This window comes from Engraulis encrasicolus, chromosome 19, assembly GCF_034702125.1.
Source record: "Engraulis encrasicolus isolate BLACKSEA-1 chromosome 19, IST_EnEncr_1.0, whole genome shotgun sequence".
In the NCBI taxonomy this organism is placed as follows: Eukaryota; Metazoa; Chordata; class Actinopteri; order Clupeiformes; family Engraulidae; genus Engraulis; species Engraulis encrasicolus.
The window spans coordinates 40,845,436-40,862,799 of record NC_085875.1 but is presented as its reverse complement, the minus strand read 5'-3'; the positions used below and the strand labels follow the sequence as shown (position 1 = coordinate 40,862,799).

At 45.2% G+C, this 17,364-nt stretch overlaps 2 protein-coding genes across 3 annotated transcripts in view; one reads left to right on the top strand and one right to left on the bottom strand.

Moving 5' to 3' along the window:
• The window catches only part of mapkbp1 (mitogen-activated protein kinase binding protein 1), an 87,576-nt gene extending 80,595 nt beyond the window's left edge, over positions 1-6,981 (top strand). For both annotated transcript variants that reach the window (XM_063184422.1, XM_063184421.1), the window contains 6 exons: positions 355-558; positions 2,703-2,787; positions 3,248-3,552; positions 4,291-5,265; positions 5,880-5,965; positions 6,465-6,981. In XM_063184422.1, coding sequence (XP_063040492.1) covers positions 355-558; positions 2,703-2,787; positions 3,248-3,552; positions 4,291-5,265; positions 5,880-5,965; positions 6,465-6,782 — 1,973 coding nt within the window. In that variant the 3' untranslated portion in view covers positions 6,783-6,981. The remainder of the gene's footprint in view (positions 1-354; positions 559-2,702; positions 2,788-3,247; positions 3,553-4,290; positions 5,266-5,879; positions 5,966-6,464) is intronic.
• A 2,970-nt stretch (positions 6,982-9,951) lies between these two features.
• jmjd7 (jumonji domain containing 7) lies at positions 9,952-17,096 on the bottom strand. The gene is made up of 8 exons (XM_063184420.1): positions 16,892-17,096; positions 16,320-16,473; positions 15,738-15,991; positions 15,197-15,253; positions 14,912-15,007; positions 14,076-14,152; positions 12,408-12,567; positions 9,952-11,474 (listed from the first exon to the last, which is right to left on the bottom strand). The coding sequence occupies exons 1-8, from the start codon at positions 16,950-16,952 to the stop codon at positions 11,386-11,388; spliced, it is 948 nt and encodes a 315-aa protein (XP_063040490.1). The 5' UTR covers positions 16,953-17,096; the 3' UTR covers positions 9,952-11,385.
• Positions 17,097-17,364: the final 268 nt, after the last annotated feature.

Genomic DNA, 17,364 nt, shown 5'->3' with positions numbered 1-17,364 from the left:
ACTCCAGCAACAATCAATGAGGCACTCAATCATTATTAAGTAAACATACACACATGCATAAACATACATGTGATGTGAGTCCCCCCACACACAAAGATCCATTTATTGTTGACATGAAATATTGTCATTTACCTCTCAAAGAAATCAAACGGCTGACATTTTGATTTGTTGAGTGAGCTAATTGATTCGTTGAGTGCACTAATTGACTGCATGTGTTTTCACGTGTGTGCGTGTTCGTGCGTGTCTGTGTGTGCGTGTGTTTGTGCGTGCTTTTGCATGTGTGTGTTTGTGTGTGTGTGTGTGTGTGCGTGGGTGGGTGGGTGCGTGCGTGCGTGTGTGTCCATGCGTCCACAGAGTCAGATCCCACGGAGCCTCTGAGTGTGGACGGTAACTCCTCTGAGCTGGAAGTGGAGGATCTGGAGGAGGAGGCAGAGGAGGAGGAGGAGGAAGAGGAGTCCTTCACCATAACAGAGCCCAAGGCCCCCGTGCCCCAGACTCCAGACCAGGAGGCCTTCCTCAAGATGCACTTTGGCAACCTGTCCGAGCAAAACACACCAAGTGAGTCAGACTGACACATAGTTGGCACATACTGTAGTTAGTTGTCTTCTTATGATAAGATATTTGGCTACACTTTACTTGACGCCGGCATCATACGTATGACATAACAGTGTCATAATAGTGTCAAAACCGTGTTATGACACAGTCATAAAGTAAGGGATAACGGCCGACGAGGTGACCGGTTATACGAAATTAATGGCGAGGCGGCGGCTCCGAGCTTTGGCGACGCCAAAGCCATTAATTTCTATAACCGGTCGACCTCGAAGGCCGTTATCCCGCTTATCTGCCGTTATGGTAGGGTACTTTTTTAATCTATTATTGTCTGTAAAGTTGTAGGAACCATGTTCTATCAAGATAGAATGTTGCTGTGCGGGCATCCAACTTGACGCGCCTAGAATCTTCGTTTGGTAGCCTGCCGACGCTGTGATTATTTAATTTTCCTTTGGCCATATACCACGGCGGGATGGAAGTTTAAAAACAAAAACTTGCGAAGCATTTCTACATGCTGAATCGACACATGTCGCATCACGCCTCTATTTCCCCCTGCTGATCATCACAGGCTAACTGTCAACTTCGTGCGTAAAAGAGAGAAAGAGAGAGAGATTCCCCACGCTACACGTGTTCCTTCCCCACAAGAGGAGAGTAGCCTAATTTTAAAAAAGAATGTTTTCAGCTCAATAACAAAGGGAAGGCAGCGGGAAATAGCCTACATTTTAAAAAACCATGGGAGTGGAGCAGATGACGAGGTGACTCGTTTCGATACAATAATATTGATGGCGAGTCAGGTGCTTAGAATTTCGGTACAGGGTATACTATTTTTGTCATCTATTGCTGGGCCTATCTGTAAATTTGTAACCTATGAATTATGTCAACTGCAGAATCATTTAGTGCGCACGTAATCAGGCGCGCCTCTATCAGATGCATGTAGTAGAACTTTTAGAGCGACAGGCTTGACAACCAAATGCGATAGAACTGATGACTGGCTCTTGGCTTGACAACCAAATGCGATAGAATTAACGACTGACTCTTGACTTGATAAACAAATGCGATAGAACTAACGACTGGCTTTTGGCCATAGCAACCTGCAGTTTAGAATTAGTTCGCCTAACTTAGTCGCACGTTTGACGCCTGACAGGTTATAGGGAATTAGTTGCAACCCCATCAGCCAATCAGAAAAGAGGATTCAGTTGCGTAGGCAGATAACGAGTCATTAACATGATGTGAATGTCATAAACGTTTTATGGTCATGAAAAGTTGACATTGTTAGGCCTGTCTTAACTATAAACGAATTTCACTTAATGACAGTCATAAAAGGTTTATGACATTGACATAATGTTTATGGCACATGCATGATTGAATTCATTTTATGACACTGTTATGTCATACATATGACGATGGCGTCAAGTAAAGTGTTACTAGATAGTTAATCAGAATAAAAGACATGCATGCAAGACCCTCCACAAGATTTGCGTTGCTAACCTGTCCGAGTGAAATGCATGAAGTGAGTTTCAAGAGTTTTTTTCCCTCTGGGTTTTTCCTGATCTTGACTAGTGGAAAAGTCAATGTACAGTAGTTAGCTGTGTGCGTGAGATGTCAGCAGTTATTTGATGAACAAAAAAAGAAAGAATGCATGCTTTTGAGGTGCCTGTGTATCTCATTGACAACAGTGATTCATGGTTGTCCATCGATTGCCTGGCATTAAATATCTCATTCATTCCAGAGTAGTTAATCTCGACATTTGCAATGATCTTGAATGAAACACTGAAACCCAATGTGCTGCTTCCATCAGCATTTTACCATGTGTGTGTGTGCGTGTGTGCGTGCGTGCGTGCGTGCGTGCGTGCGTGCGTGCGTGCGTGCGTGCGTGGGTGCGTGGGTGTAATGAATGGTTGAATATGAGGCATTCCATGTCAAGCGCTTAGAATACATTGCTGAATAGTACTAAAAGCATTTGACAGTCAATTTAGCATTTCATCAATAAAGTAGCTCAAAGTTTCTCAGTGAAAAAAAGGAATCATGTGATGCTGTATTGTACTGTATTGTTTGTACAGTAGCCGGCTATATCTCTAGAAGCACTGTATTGAAGTGACCCAGTTACCGTTTTTAACCCGGCCTGCGTTGCACTGCTCTGTACTTTTCCACAGCGAGCCCCGTGAGAGCCGCACCCAACACCACAGACAGCGGCGTGAGCATCTCGGCCAAGTTCCTCTCCCAGACCACCACCCCCAGGTACAGTACAGTACTGTACAGTACAGGACTGCCGAATTAGTGATAATGTGATATCAACATAGTGTCTGTAGTTTAAATGTATTGTCACAATAATGAAATGAAAATGTGACCGTAATGTAAGTAAAGTAGTTGCACAGATTAAATTAAAATGATCTCTGGAATGAACAGGGTACTGTAAATATCAAGAGTTGGATTGCTTGGGTACTGGAGGGGGTCATCACTAATGGGTCACTGTTTTCCAGAAGTGGGAATTCTGTCAACAGAGAATGGAAGGCCATAGATGGTACAAGGCCATTTTGCTTATTTGGTTAAACTATAAAAAGAATAATACTCATTATACACAGAACAGCTCCTTATGCACAGCTCATGTCTCATGAAGTGGCAATAACTGGGAAATAGGCTGTGCCATTTTTTGAAAGACGCTTGACTTGATTGTCCCGTGCCCTGTCTCTCTCCCCAGAGCTCCGTTCCCCTTCCCCTCCAAGTCGGCTGCCGACTCCAAGTCGTGCGGTGGAGTGGTGGTGCGGCCCCTGGTCTCAGAGGTGCGCCCCCTCATGGAGGAGGACAGGAGTGCGTCCCCCCTCTCCCCCACAGAGAAGCCCCTGGCCTCGCGCGGCTGCACGCCCCAGAAGAGGAGGGCGACTGTGGAGCACCGCAGGATGATGATGGGCCCCGTCGCCAAGGCAACGGCAGCCCACGCCCACGCCCATGGAGGAGGAGGAGGCATGAGGAAGGCCCAGTCCGCACACAACATCTCAGCTGAAGGTGAGTGGAGTGGAACATTTCTTTTTTTTTAAGTATATTTTGTTGGTCTTTTATGACTTTATTTGTGACAGTACAGTATGAGAGATACAGGAAACGAGTAGGGAGAGAGAGATGGGGGAAGAATTGGCAAATGACCCTGGCCAGAATCGAACCCAGGGCACCGACATAGCAGCCCAGTGCCCAGTTAGAGCCACTTCAATCCAATTCAATTCAATTCAATTCACTTCCACACCAAGAGAGTGGAATTTAGCTCTCTACTAGTTGGTCCTACTCTTGAAGTGTTGAATTAACTCTGGAAATTGCACTGTGAGGGAGGACTCACTAGCCTCAGTGTTTACATCAAGCTTCATAGCAGATGGAGTTTAGTTAAGGCATCTCACTGGCAGCACGTTCTCATAGATGTCTATCAAATGGACTTGCATACCATGGACAGAGCAACAACCTATTAAATCACGATTCCGATTGCACATACAATGTGCATGTATATCCATCTATCCATTTGGTAAAGTGAGGATTACTGTATATTACCACACTACTGAGAACAGGATAACAATTAAAGACATTATACCAAGTTTGACGATGCTACGTTCAACAGCTTTGGAATGGAATTCTTATTTTTTATATATTATTATATATTTATTTTATATATATATATTATAAGGCAAAAGAGCATTTGTTAAGTTTACAGCATTAGACCATTAGTTTAGTCTCACCTTTCCCCCTCTTTCCCTCCTCCAGCTGAGGCCTATCCCTCTCGCCCCTCCAAAGAAGTGGCCCCCCAGCCTCACGTGGGGGACCGCAGCAGTCACCTGGCCACCCCCTCGCGCCGCACCCTGCCCTCCATGCCCTCCGTCACCAGCCCCACCTCCCCGCCGCCTGGCTCCCGCGACGCCCACACCCCCACCACCCCCACCTACTCCAAGCCCTTCAAGTCGCCGCGCTCCTACATGAGCCCCACCTCCAGCTCCTTGGCCAAGATGTCGCGCTCCATGTCCATGGGCGAGTGCCTCAACATGGGCGAGTCCGGCGACGACTCCTCGGCCAGCTCCTCCGAGACCCAGCAGCAGCAGCATCAATCCCACCGGCGCGGCTCCGGCTCCGAGGCGGCCAAAACCGTGTCCTCGTCAACATCATGGTCATCGCAGAGTCACAACAAGGCCACCACACCGGGGTCGGGGGCAGGGGCAGGGTTGGGGGTGTCCCCTTCGGTCATGGTGACGCCCCACGCGGCGGTGGTCCCCACCCTCAGTGGTGGCTCGGCGTCCTCCTCCGCCTCCTCTCCTGGTGCGTCCTCGTCCTCCAAGACTCTGCAGGCCAAGCTGTCAGGCTCCGCTCGGCCACAGCTCCACCTGGACATCTCCAAGCCCCTGCCAGACAAGCCCTCCGTCTCCTCCTTCTCCCCCGGCGGCAAGTCCTCCAACAAGGCCACCAAGGAGGACCCGACAGCCTTCCGCTCTCCAGTCACCAACACCAACGTCCAGCTGGTCACCGCTCTCTGCACTAACGCCTCCCCCGAAGTCCCGCTAGGGAGCGCTAATCATCATCATCAGCATCCTCAGACCCTGGCCTGGGAGAAACACGCAGAGCTGGGACAGACTGGCTCACAGCAAGGGCTGGACAACCCGAGCTTGGAGAACCAGGCTGGCACGTCGTTGGCAACCCCAGCCTCTCCATCTCCATACCAGGTCCAGGGCCAGGCTCCACATCACGCAGGTTTGCTCCGCCGCCAAGCCTCCTTCATCATGCCAGCGCTGCCTCTCCGCCTCTCCTGCAGCCTGCCTGTCATGCCCTTCTTTCCTGCCGGCCTCTGGCAGCTCTCCTCTTCCTCCTCCTGCTCCTCTTCCTCCATCTGCTCATCGCTGCCTCCATCTCCACTGCCATGCTGTCCGTCTCTATGCCATTACCACCTGAAGGGTGAGGCATGCTTCACTCGCATGCACACTGTTTCTTTCTTCTCTCTGTTTCTTTTATTTGCTGCTGCTAATATGCCTGCGTGGCTCTTGCTTTGCTTACTTTTATTTCTTTCTTTCTTTCTTTCTTTCTTTATTTCTTTCTTTATTTCTTTCATGCATTCAATTTGCTCATTTTCCTTACTGCTTTTTACATTTCTTAACTGTAATTTCTTACTTTTTTTTCTCTTCGCTTGGCTCTATGCGGTTTTGCACCATGCTCTATCTATCTTCTGTTTGTCCAACTTGAACTCATATACACAACCTACTCTCTCATACACCTTCCATTGACATCACTCTGTCTGCCTGTCATTTTGCCCAGCTGAATAGCGATGAGGAGTAATGTGTGTGTGTCTGCCTCTCTGTCCTTTCTCCTAGACCCCACAGTGAACATGGATGCCTGCAGAGAGGCAGCCAGTGAACTACAGCACAGCCTCAGAAAGGCTTGCTACCTGTACAGAATGGTAAGATTCAGGCTTCATTTCACCTCCAGATACTTACTTTTCAAAATAATTATTTTGCTCATTTGCAGTAATATCAGTATTAGTGCTGTAACGATATTGCATCGAAACGAGAAATTGTGATTCGCTGTGTCATGATACTGTATCGCTGTGCAAGAAAACAGTATAGTGATGCGCTATTTCAAAGTTCTGTCCAAAATTCAGTCCAGAAACAAACAACCACATGGTATGCGGTGATAGTGCCTCCAGGCCTCAAATCTTTATTATAAAATTACTTTTTAAAATTATTAGTAGCCTCTTGTAACCTATTCTACTTATAAACTATCATAGTTTTTATTCATAATTTTATTTTTGATAATGTTGGCAAATGGTTAAAAAAAAAAAAAGCAAATTAAATCATTTGAAGATACGTTTAAAAAATAGTGGGGTGTTTGGGAACCATAGGTCAAAGATCATGATATGAACCAAATCGCGAGTTGAGTGTATTATATGACCCCTCCAGGTCAGCAGCGAGGGCACCTCCGAGGTTCCCCAGGAGCAGCTGGAGATGGCTCGGGTGCTGGCCGCAGCCCTGGACGAGGTGAGGGCAGAGCTGGGCACCCTCCAGCCTCACCCCACAACCCCCATCTCAGCTCCGCACCCCACACCCACAGGAGGACCGCCCTCCTCCTCCTCCTCTTCCGCAGCCGGGCCCGTGTGCAGCGTGGCCGGCCGCCGGGCATCATCAGCGGCTGGAGAGGACAGGACGGTTGCTCTGCTGGAGCAGTACTCTGAGCTCCTGCTGAAGGCTGTGGAGAGGAGGCTGGATAACAAGTACTGACTACTGCTACTGCTAGGACTGTGACATGGGAGACTGATGAGACAACCCAACAGCCAGGCATGAAACATTTCTGGCTGACAAAAATTTTGACACAAACAAAACCCATACAGAGGAACTTTTTACCCATATTTTTTTGTTTTATTTTTAAACTCAGAGCCATCTTTGCTTTTGAAAGACATTAAACGAACTGTGGAAAAGGCCTGTGTTTATTTTAAAGACTTTAAAAGTAGACAACTGTCGGAAGAGGGCACTCGATTGTGACTTGTTCCCTCAGGTCTACTTTCCTTTACTGTTACAGAAAGGACTTTGCTGTAAGATGTGCACCCAATCAACACACACACACACGCATGCACACACTCATACACACACACACACACACACACACACACACACACACACACACACACACACACACACACACACACACACACACACACACACACACACACACACACACACACACACACACACACACACAGGACTGGATGTGCAACCAACGACAGATAGAAACTGACACACACACGCACAAAACACACACACACACACACAGCACTGGATGTGCAACCAACAACAACAACACACACACACACACACACACACACATTACAGGACTGTCTCAGTCGGTCACAGGACAATCCCCATGGGACTTCAGGAGACACTGCCCTTGGCACCAGTGATGTGGCTTGGCTGCACTATCATACATTTACAGACAGTGACTGACAGACCCTACCTCCTAGTCTAGTGTGTTACTTAGAACGCTCCTAACACCACCAACTCCCTCCCATCATCACTCCTTTCAGCCATTGCCAAATACTGCTGTCCCCTTTGCTTACGTTGCGACTTGACATTGCGATATTCCTTTCTGGAATATCGATCTGCTTGTTTTTTGCAGGTAGAACGCTAGTTAAATAGTACCCTATCAGTGTCTTAGGCGACTTGAACTCTGGACTGCTTTTACGGTCAAAGATTTTTTTGTACTCCCTCGGAAGGCTGCTTTGTTGGTCGATGTTGAGCTGAAGTGAGCTGAAATAATTGAAATAATGAGTGTGATGGTAAAATGTACTGTTTGCCATCTTGGTGAAGGTTTGGAAAAAGAACTTGAAAACAAGACCAAGCAAAGAAGTGAAGTGAAGGGCTTCTAATGACATGACTTGTTTGTTTTTTTTAAATGAGAGTAATTCTCACCATGATAATGTGAATATTCATGTGTGTCTGTGAGCGTGCCTGTGTTTTTTTGTGTATAATGTATGATTCATGTCAGTTTTACCCTGAGTGGTCTAGACTTGCAGGCAAGGTCATGGCACTTTCTGCAATCCAATCTTCCAAGAGGGGAATTTCTTACTGTATCCCTCCCCCTCACGTCACACGTCTTTACGAAGCCAGACTTTTACGTTTGCACTCGTATGAAACAGTGAAAAGTTTTTATGACAATGTGTGTTGGTTTTTTTTATGAAGAAGAGACTATTCACAACTTGTAGAAGTGGGATGTGTTACCGTATTTATTCCGATGTTAGTAAGTCGTGTTATAGAGAGAGCTGCAAAACTCCTCAGCGTTTGTGTAGAGTGCGTTTTTGATACTGGACACAATAGGTGCCCGCAGACCAGAGACTAGAAGGCCACAAGGTGTCTTCAGTGTCATCAGAAACGAGAAAAAGACAAACATTCTTTTTGAAGAAAATAATGTTCAATCTTAAAATCCAAACGGTGCGAATTCTTTTGTATCTCAAGGAAATGGGTGCCTTATTTTTAAACCAGCATTCAAAAAACACAGATATGGGGCGAAAAAAGGAAGCAAACATGCTAGCAAACCAAGATTCTTTGTATCTGGCTTTTTTTCTGGAAAAATATGTATAACTTGTAAGATGTGATTTTCCTCAATGACAGTTTGAGCTTTTCTGGTGACACTTAAGGAGAGCCTTTGCCCAGCGGGGGAGCAGAACAGAGGACACAGCCGTGACCACCCACTCCCCGACACTCACTCCCCAGAGCCATCTTGTTTCCACAAGTGGTGTAAAACACACACACACACACAGGGCTGTGATTCAGCGCCACTTGACGTGACGTGCAGCAGCAAACTGCTTTTGAACACTTTGAGTCACTCAGTAACCATTGCCAGTACAATCAAATTACAGACACTCGAGACTAGTCACATGATTCTTCTTCTAAAGGGGATCTTTTATGCGGTTGTGGGACACGGCCCCTCTGGATCTCACTCTCTCTGGGTGCGTTTACTCTGGCCTGCAGCATTACTATATGCTTTTGTTTTTGTTTTTTGTTTTTTGGAGAAAAAGCAGTGTAAAGCACTTTCATTCCTTCTGACTAATTGTCTTTTTCAAATAATGTTGTGTGTGGATTGAAAAAAACTTCCTCTAAACTAAGCTATTGGATCATGTCTTTCACAGTGTAAATGTCTACTTTTTATGTCTGTTTTTCACCCTCCTCTTGCTGACTCTTGAAATAGCTTGTGCTGTCACACCTCGATAGACTGTTTCCTCTGAACTTTTAACACAACACTGCCTCCTGCTGGTGAGGGTGTAGCGCATCATGTTACACACGCAAACACACCAGACTCCTCTCCTCTCTATCTGTACAGTACAGTAGTGACCCAGATGCCAGGTATTTTGACTCCCTCTACTCTAGTGCTGGAATTGGTCCAGTTATTGAATTACAATTATGTTTTCAGTGAACGATTGGCATTTGACATGACGTTGTGTCCGGAGAGCAGTGCCAAGCTTCTCTCTTGATGGATGGATGTCCCTAGTTGCATCGATGAAGCGCTTAAGTCTTTTTTTCTTCTGGCACCTAGGTCATCATTTCTTAAATTTTCTCTGTTAAGCAGTAGAACACCGTGCTTCTTAGTCACACTTCTTCACTACACTATGACACAGTGGTATAATAATTCAGCAGGTTTTTTAATTTACAATTAGCCAACTAACCTTAACAAGTTCTCTTTTTTCACCCCCGGATCATGCCCCACTCATCTCGTGCAGACTTCATATTTTAGTAATGCAAAAAAACTAAAAAAACATGCTTCTACTGCTAAGTGCATTTGTGTACGACTTAATGAATGTGCATGGGCTACTACAACATAATATAGAAGGCTGAACTTCAATGTAGAGTAAGACTTTGTAAGGGGGTAAAAAAGTGAAACTATGATAAAGCAAGTAAAAATGTCACATTTTTGAAATATCAATCCCATTAACACCATTGCTATCTCATGACTGCAGCATGCCTCCAACCAATTACCCTTGAGGGCCAGAAAACTTGCGTTGCTTGGATGCCAAATGACCTCCAAGTTCCTTACAAAGAAGCTTTCAAACCTGGCTGAAAATATTCTGCCATCAATTGCATCAAATGTTGATAAGTCTCCTCCCAGGATACCCTCTAAAATTGGATATGATTTCCAACACCAAATCTGAAAAGTCCTTAAATTCAAAGGGAACAGGTTTGAAGATGGTCTCAAGAGGTACATTTGAGGATGGTTGCACACATTTTGTAGAATCACCTTTCAAGGCTGAAAACTGAGGCAGAGACACTGTGGGGACTGTACATTACACTCTTAGCAGTACAGTACGTGGTTGATCTGTGTTCTTCAGTCAGTCAATGGGTAGCATGGGAATATATGCATGAGATTACAGACAGGGCAAAGGGGCTGGACTGAGTCTCACTTTATAGGCTTGCATGGTTGTACTAGTTGACTTGTGCCGCACATATAGATCCATTCAGATCTCTTGAAATACTTTGCTACTTCCTTAAGCTGACTAATCCTGAATCGCCATGAATCTCTTTATTATTGCGCTTGTGTTTTTTTGTTTTACTTTTTATTTGTAATGATGACTACAATGATTGTCTTAGTCTTAAAACCTACCAGGTGGACCAGATGGTTTCCCTTATCCAAGGCTGTTTCTTTTTGGAAACTTTTGTGAGTTTTTTCTTTTCCCTTCCCTCTTTTTTGCACCGATCCTCAGTTCAGAGTGTTTTTACCCTCAGTGTTTATATATTCTCTATACCCTTAAGAAAAACACATCTTCCAGAGTAGAAGGAGAAAAAAAACTGAATAAAAATGGTATTTATTACACCCTACATTCAAAGCATGTGTATTTATTGCACTTTGTTTACCGTCATGGGTGGAGCAGGGTTATGTTGAAGAGTTTGTGAGTTTGAGTGCAGCTTAAAAAGAAGCAAGTTTTTCCTCGTCTCCCACCCTCACCCCAGAGTTTTCCCTGGCAAGTATGAGGTGGGCTGATGTAATGCAATGATCCAATGTTTTCTAAGCGTAACACATTTCCTCTGTTTTGCAATAATAACACCCTTGCCTTTCCTTCAAAAAACAGTCAGCGCACCAACTTGACAAAGGCCTGTCAAACTTCACACCAGGCCAGGTCTGGGCAGGCACAGTCTCAAAGCATCACATGCCGCAAGACAATGCCACTGATTTGCTAGGTCAAGGGGTGGAAAGGTCTGCTGTTGTTGCACTGGGCGGCTCACGCATGGTCGGTCAAGCCAGTCAGTCAGAGTTTCCATGAGTGTCACTTGCTGCCAATGCTGCAGCTTCAGCGAGCTAAGCTCAGATTAGAATCTTGGAGCCGTGTTCCGTGTGATGTCATAATGGGCCCACAGCCCCTGCCAGCGACTCCAGCAGTTGGAAGTAGTTGTACTTAATGTCATACTCCATGTCGTACCAGAAGTTCACTGTGGAAACAAAATAAAATGTCAAACTTTATCTGAGTTCCTTTGACATGCAAGACAGGGAAACTGCATATTGGGTGATGACTGCATAAAACATCCATGTGCTTCATGCAGTCGTTGAGATGGCTTGAGGCCAGTTATGTAATAGCTGTATGTTCTCCAGCATATGGAACTGGAAATGCTTTGACCGCCGCATTTCACAAAGGCCTTCAACTGTCTCTCTCAGTCATGCCGTCATAGACACAAGACCACTTCAAGCAAGGAGCCTGCCATTTATCACTATAGTACAGTTAATCCTCTATACACTTATAATCATCCATATACAGTTGTTTCCATGCACACTGTACATCTGCATCTGACACAACACTTCAACAGATGGGCCTGATCATCAAGTGGAAGTCAAGTTGAGTCAAGTCAAGTTGAAGGTGCACTGTGTAGAATGGTGGCCAGAGTAGATACTGAAAGTATGCTGCTCACCGAAACAAATTTTATCTTTTCGTGAATATTTACTAACTAAATAATAGACTAATATTTACTAGTATGACCAAAGTACAGTAAGTTTTGCAGCTAAAAATGTTTATTTCTGGAAATTCAAAATGGCAGACCATGGAGAAGATCCCCCTTTTCATATATGAAAAATGCAATTTTCCCAGTCTTACAATTTAATAGTGGTTATAAGTATTCATGATAGAGGTAGCAGGAAAAAGGAAAGGGAAATTAACTACTAAAAATACCACACAGTGCACCTTTAAAAGCGGAGTGCCTCGTTATGGTGTCCCTTGTACTAAGGATAGTCTGGTGGTCTGGTACCCGAAAACCTTTTAGCACTTTATTCACTTTTATCACTTTATTCAATGCAATAAACCATTTGTTGCATCGGCTATTGGTGTGCAAGTTCCACTCCTTGTTGCCATGGAGTGGGCCTGACGGCCGTACCTGCGATGCAGCCGTGAGACTGGCGTACGTGGTGGAACCAGAGGGAGGGCAGGTAGAGCATCTCCCCAGCCCTCACTGTGCAGTGCAGGGGCCGGGCCAGCCTGTAGGAGGGGTACTTCTCCAGGTCTGGATCCAGGGGGTCCACAGGAATCCAGGGCACCTGAGGGGATTCATCATTACATTACATTACATCATTCAGTGATGGGCAACCTGGAATTAAAATGCTTCAGTCCTGTGCAACATATCCCAATTGTTTTACCTTAAAGGGGTATGCCACTATTTTGGGGCTTAATACAGTTAAAATCGTTGGCTGGGGTTTATAAAGGTGGTAAAGTGTCTTATTTTTCATGTTAAGCGTTGTCTTACTTTAAGACAAGTTAAAAGAGGGAATATGTCGCTAAGCTAGTGAAAGTCAATGGATCCGTGTAGCACACGGATCCATTGACTTTCACTAGCTTAGCGACATGGCTTACATGAAAAATAAGACACTTTACCACCTTTATAAACCCTGGCCAGCGATTTTAACTGTAATAAGCCCCAAAAAAGTGGCATTATGGACAGGTCTTTATGAATATGTGGCACTGGATTGTAAACTAATGATTCCAGGCCTCCCATCAGTGGTATCATACCATTACATTTAGCAGATGCTTCTATCCAAAGTGACTAACAACTGAGGGGATAAACAATAGCATACTATGTGTTGGGGGGATACAGAATGCACAGGCATATCAAGACCAGTGTAGCCGAGTAGGGTTGGTTTGTTGCGAAGGGAAACTGTCTCGGAAGACATACAGTATGCCGCTCAATACGGGATCACATCTGGAAAAATGAGTCACAGTGACTCAACCTTCAAAGCCGAGATAGTTTACAGTTTATGGATTCAAAGTTATGGCAACCAGTCGACATTGTAATAGAGAAATGTGTACAAATCGCCTACCAGCTGCAAACCTGAACTGAAAAAAAACTGAACTCCAAGGACAAACATGAACAATTTTGGCATGCCGTAATACATTTCACAACCATAACTCTGCTCCACAGGCAAGCACATCAACAGAAACGTTGACCAAGAACTGGGCCACAGGTGCAGTAGTGTTTGTTGCCAGCCTGCAAGTAGGATCTGTTCAACAGTAAGCATGCATAGATACTTCATCAACACAGGGTGGAGCCCTTAGTACAGCCGTTCCCAAACTGGGGGATCGGGACCCGAGTATGTGTGTGTGTGTGTGTGTGAGAGAGAGAGAGAGAGAGAGATGGAGGTAACGCAGGAGGGTTGCAGAGAGGAGGGACTATTTACATAAACCTTGAATATGTGCTTTCATATAATATTAAAAAATCAATAAATTGTTCGTAATAGGTGAGGGGTCGCGAATATATGTAATTCTTAGGTCCAAAAGGGGGAGGTCCCAGCGAAAAAAGTTTGGGAACAGCTGCCTTACTCCTTGAAAAAGGTGAGGACGTGAAGTGTGGTCCCACCAGGCAATAAATTGTTCGTAATAGGTGAGGGGTCGCGAATATAGGTGAGGACGTGAAGTGTGGTCCCACCAGGCAATAAGCTACCCATCACTAGGCTGTGTGCGTGCGTGCGTGTGTGCGTGCGTGCGTGATGATGATGATGATGATGAACTGTGTGCCAGGTGCAACCACATTCCAGTGTGATGAGTGAGCTACCTTCTCAGGGCCCTCCTCATCGATCACTTCAAAGCCGCCGTCCTCCCTCAGGTGGTACACCGCTGGCTTGTACAGCTCTGAAGAAACAAATCCAGATCACACAAGGGAAATGATAAAGAGTCGGAATACTGTTTGAGGTCACGACTCACATCCAATAGAGAGGTGGTGCCGTAAAACAGCAAATGGGTTAACCATGTACACTGTTCACAAAAACCTTGGGATATGTCTTTCAGGTGAGATGTAAGGATGAGCATTGAGCGTAAAAAATCCTCATCCTTAACCTAATCTTAAAGCACAGCCACAGAATGTCAGTGGGGATCCTACAATGACTAATACCCTGGGCAATGCCCCCTCCAGCGCAGCACCCACAAACAATTTTTTTTCTGCAAAATCAGCAAAAAAAAACGCTGCTGCTAAAAACTGCTAATTCCATGTTGTTATTGCAATAGCGTAGTGTTTAAGTATCGTGTTAATAGCGCTAATGGGAGATTTCCACAATGTCCTCGGGGCAGGGTTTTGAAATGATGCCAGCCCGGTCGGCCTGCCCCCGGTACCGGTTACTGTATGTAACTTTCTATATTTTTTCAACTTTATTTATACAGGACAGTTAAGAGTGGGACAGGAAGCGTGTGGGAGAGAGAGACAGGGATGGATCGGAAAATGACCTCGAATCGGGAATCGAACCTGGGTCCCCCCGCGTAGCAGCCTAGTGCTCAGCCGATTAAGCCACGGCTGGGCCAAAACTTCACTTTCAACTAACCCACTTTCTCATGTTTCACTGAAAGTCAACGCTTGAGCTTGAAGTAAAGTGTGTGAAGCAGCAGACAGCAAGTTACCGTAAGGGATGAATGGGCGGTCTGACGGAGGCAGGAGGATGAAGTGCTTCTCTCCTGACACCACGCAGTAGAGGTTCTCATAGTGGTCTTTGTGCACTGCAACACGTCATGTCAACAATAAGGTTATCGTCACACTGCAGACAAATGGCCAGCTGGTTCAAAAGTGAAACATGAACTAGATTGTTTTGTGACATATTACCACATGTCATGGTCTTCAACAACCAGACGTGTGTGTGTGTGTGTATATGTCGTGCAGACAAAAGAGCTAGAAGCTATATGACTCACTTGAGGTGACAGCACGGGACTCTCCCAACCAGAAATTGACGGCGTCAGGCAACTTCCCTGAAACATTAGAGTGCCCACCAAACATTAGAGAGACCTCTACTGATTTAAAATAATTTTCAAGAGCTGAAAACCCTCGGGATCTGCCCCACAGACAGAAAGCACACAAGCCTGCATTCACAACGCACAAAGGTTATCATGCCAAATATTAATTGCCATTCAAATCACAGAGAAGAACAAATGCAATCAACAATGAGCCACGTTTTCACCTTTCATACCAGCCTGCCTTCCAGGCTTAAAGTAACAGTAAAATATTGACTACAACGTGTTCATTTCAGTAGGGTTTTTTTTTCAAGGTGAATGGTACTTCTGTTTCGTCTCGCCATCCTTTATGTACTATAAATTCTCTCTGCAAGGTTGGAGGACTGGGCCCTCTCTATACAGTATAGGTCAAAATCAGGTGCCTTTCTGCTTCCAACCAGTAGAGAAACCAGAGCCAAAAAAAAAATCCTTAGTGTTGCTTTAATTTTCCATAAGAACTCACCGAGTGCTTCACTCATCCAGGGGATGTGTGGCTCTACATCGTCCGTAAGCTCTGGCAGCTCCTCTGTGAGGTTGGAGCACTGCTTCTGGACGTAGAACACCCCGCTGCTCTCCACCTTGCCCTCGATCACATCCAGCAGTGAGGAGAATGTCATGCGCCTCTCCTCAGGCATGACGAAGCGATCGCCGTACACCGCATCGGCGTATCCATTGGGGGTGACTGCCACACTTATTACCTTGGAGCCCACAGCTTCCCTGTTGATGATGAGGTCAAATGGGTCAGACTGGTGGTGGTCATCATGAGCACTGACACAAGATGCTGATCCTCTTCAGTTGAAAGAGGATGGTGGATCATCTTCAACAAATAACTTGGTGGTGACATTGGTGAAACTGTGTACATAATGGTTTGATGGTGTCCTTGGAAATGTCTGGTATAAATAAAGACCATTCAAACAGGTGTGTTGTACTGTTCTGCTTATGAATGAACAATTATGTGAGAGGTGGAAAAGCCTTTAGTGTGTTTATATCCAGTGTTTATAGTGTCAGTGTTTATAACATGTCTGTGGTTGTATGATTCATTTACCTGAGGTATTGGGGATTCCACTTTGACAGGGCGGGCCAGTGATCGAATGCATTGCGGATGATGCATGGTTTGTTGGGGCCAATCCACTCGCGATAAAACTGCAGTGGAGTTGGGGGCTTCTCCAAATATGGCACAGTGTCATTGAGATACAGCTCTAGTTGGATTAAAGAAGCATGCATTACAATGGCTCACGATAATGATTTTAGAGGTTGCATTCACTGGCTTGTGTGTGTTTCTGCGACAGCTTTATTCGTGGACCACTGCAATTTATCGTGGCATGTAATTGCAATTATTACAAATATTACAGTAAAATAGTGTCTCCACTGACACCCCCCCCCCCCCCCTCAACACCCCACCCACCCACACATATTACAATTATGTAATGCAGTAAGAGTTCTCTTGTAAGCTACACACCTTTGTTTGTCTGTTTCACCACAACATGCAGTAGGTCTCAACAAAGCTATAATGCAGGCGCCAACTGGCCAGCTAGTATTACCTAAACAGAATCCATGATATTCTGCTTAGTGTTCAAATATGATACTCCAAATGAAGACCCAGTGTTAGCCACTAACCTCGAGCCTCCACGGGAAAGTCTCTGATACAGTTCTTTACGTGGTCAATACTGTTCTCCATGGCACAATAGTCAACACAAACATTCTTAAGTGAAAGAGAAAACAGTATATCAACGTTTAATGGAAAAACCTGACGAACATAATATGCTACATTGACAGATCAGTCTGTTGACAGAACTGCATGCGCAGCGCTACTTCTACTACTTCTCATGCTCCTAGAAAATCTGCTCAAGTCTTTTTGGAATGTCTCCCTCTATTGGTTGGAGACTGAAAGTATACTCCGCATCTTGAGTTATTTTGGTAGTTTATTGTACTGTATAAGTTTATTTCCAATCTTTTGCTAATAGGCCTACGTCGGCGTTAGTTCAACACAAATAACTCTTTCGTCCATGCCTCGACAATGCAGAGTTTTACGCATACTTTTACGCGTACAACCCACAGCTCACACTAATTGGCTGCCGCTGCCAATTAAC

Bases quoted from the DNA above. Each gene is read 5' to 3' on its own strand.
- jmjd7 (XM_063184420.1), bottom strand. From the start codon at position 16,952: ATGGAGAACAGTATTGACCACGTAAAGAACTGTATCAGAGACTTTCCC. The intron at 16,474-16,891 runs GTTAGTGGCTAA...TAATCCAACTAG, and splicing joins CTTTCCCGTGGAGGCTCGAG to AGCTGTATCTCAATGACACT. The intron at 15,254-15,737 runs GTGAGTTCTTAT...CTAATGTTTCAG, and splicing joins CTGGATGAGTGAAGCACTCG to GGAAGTTGCCTGACGCCGTC.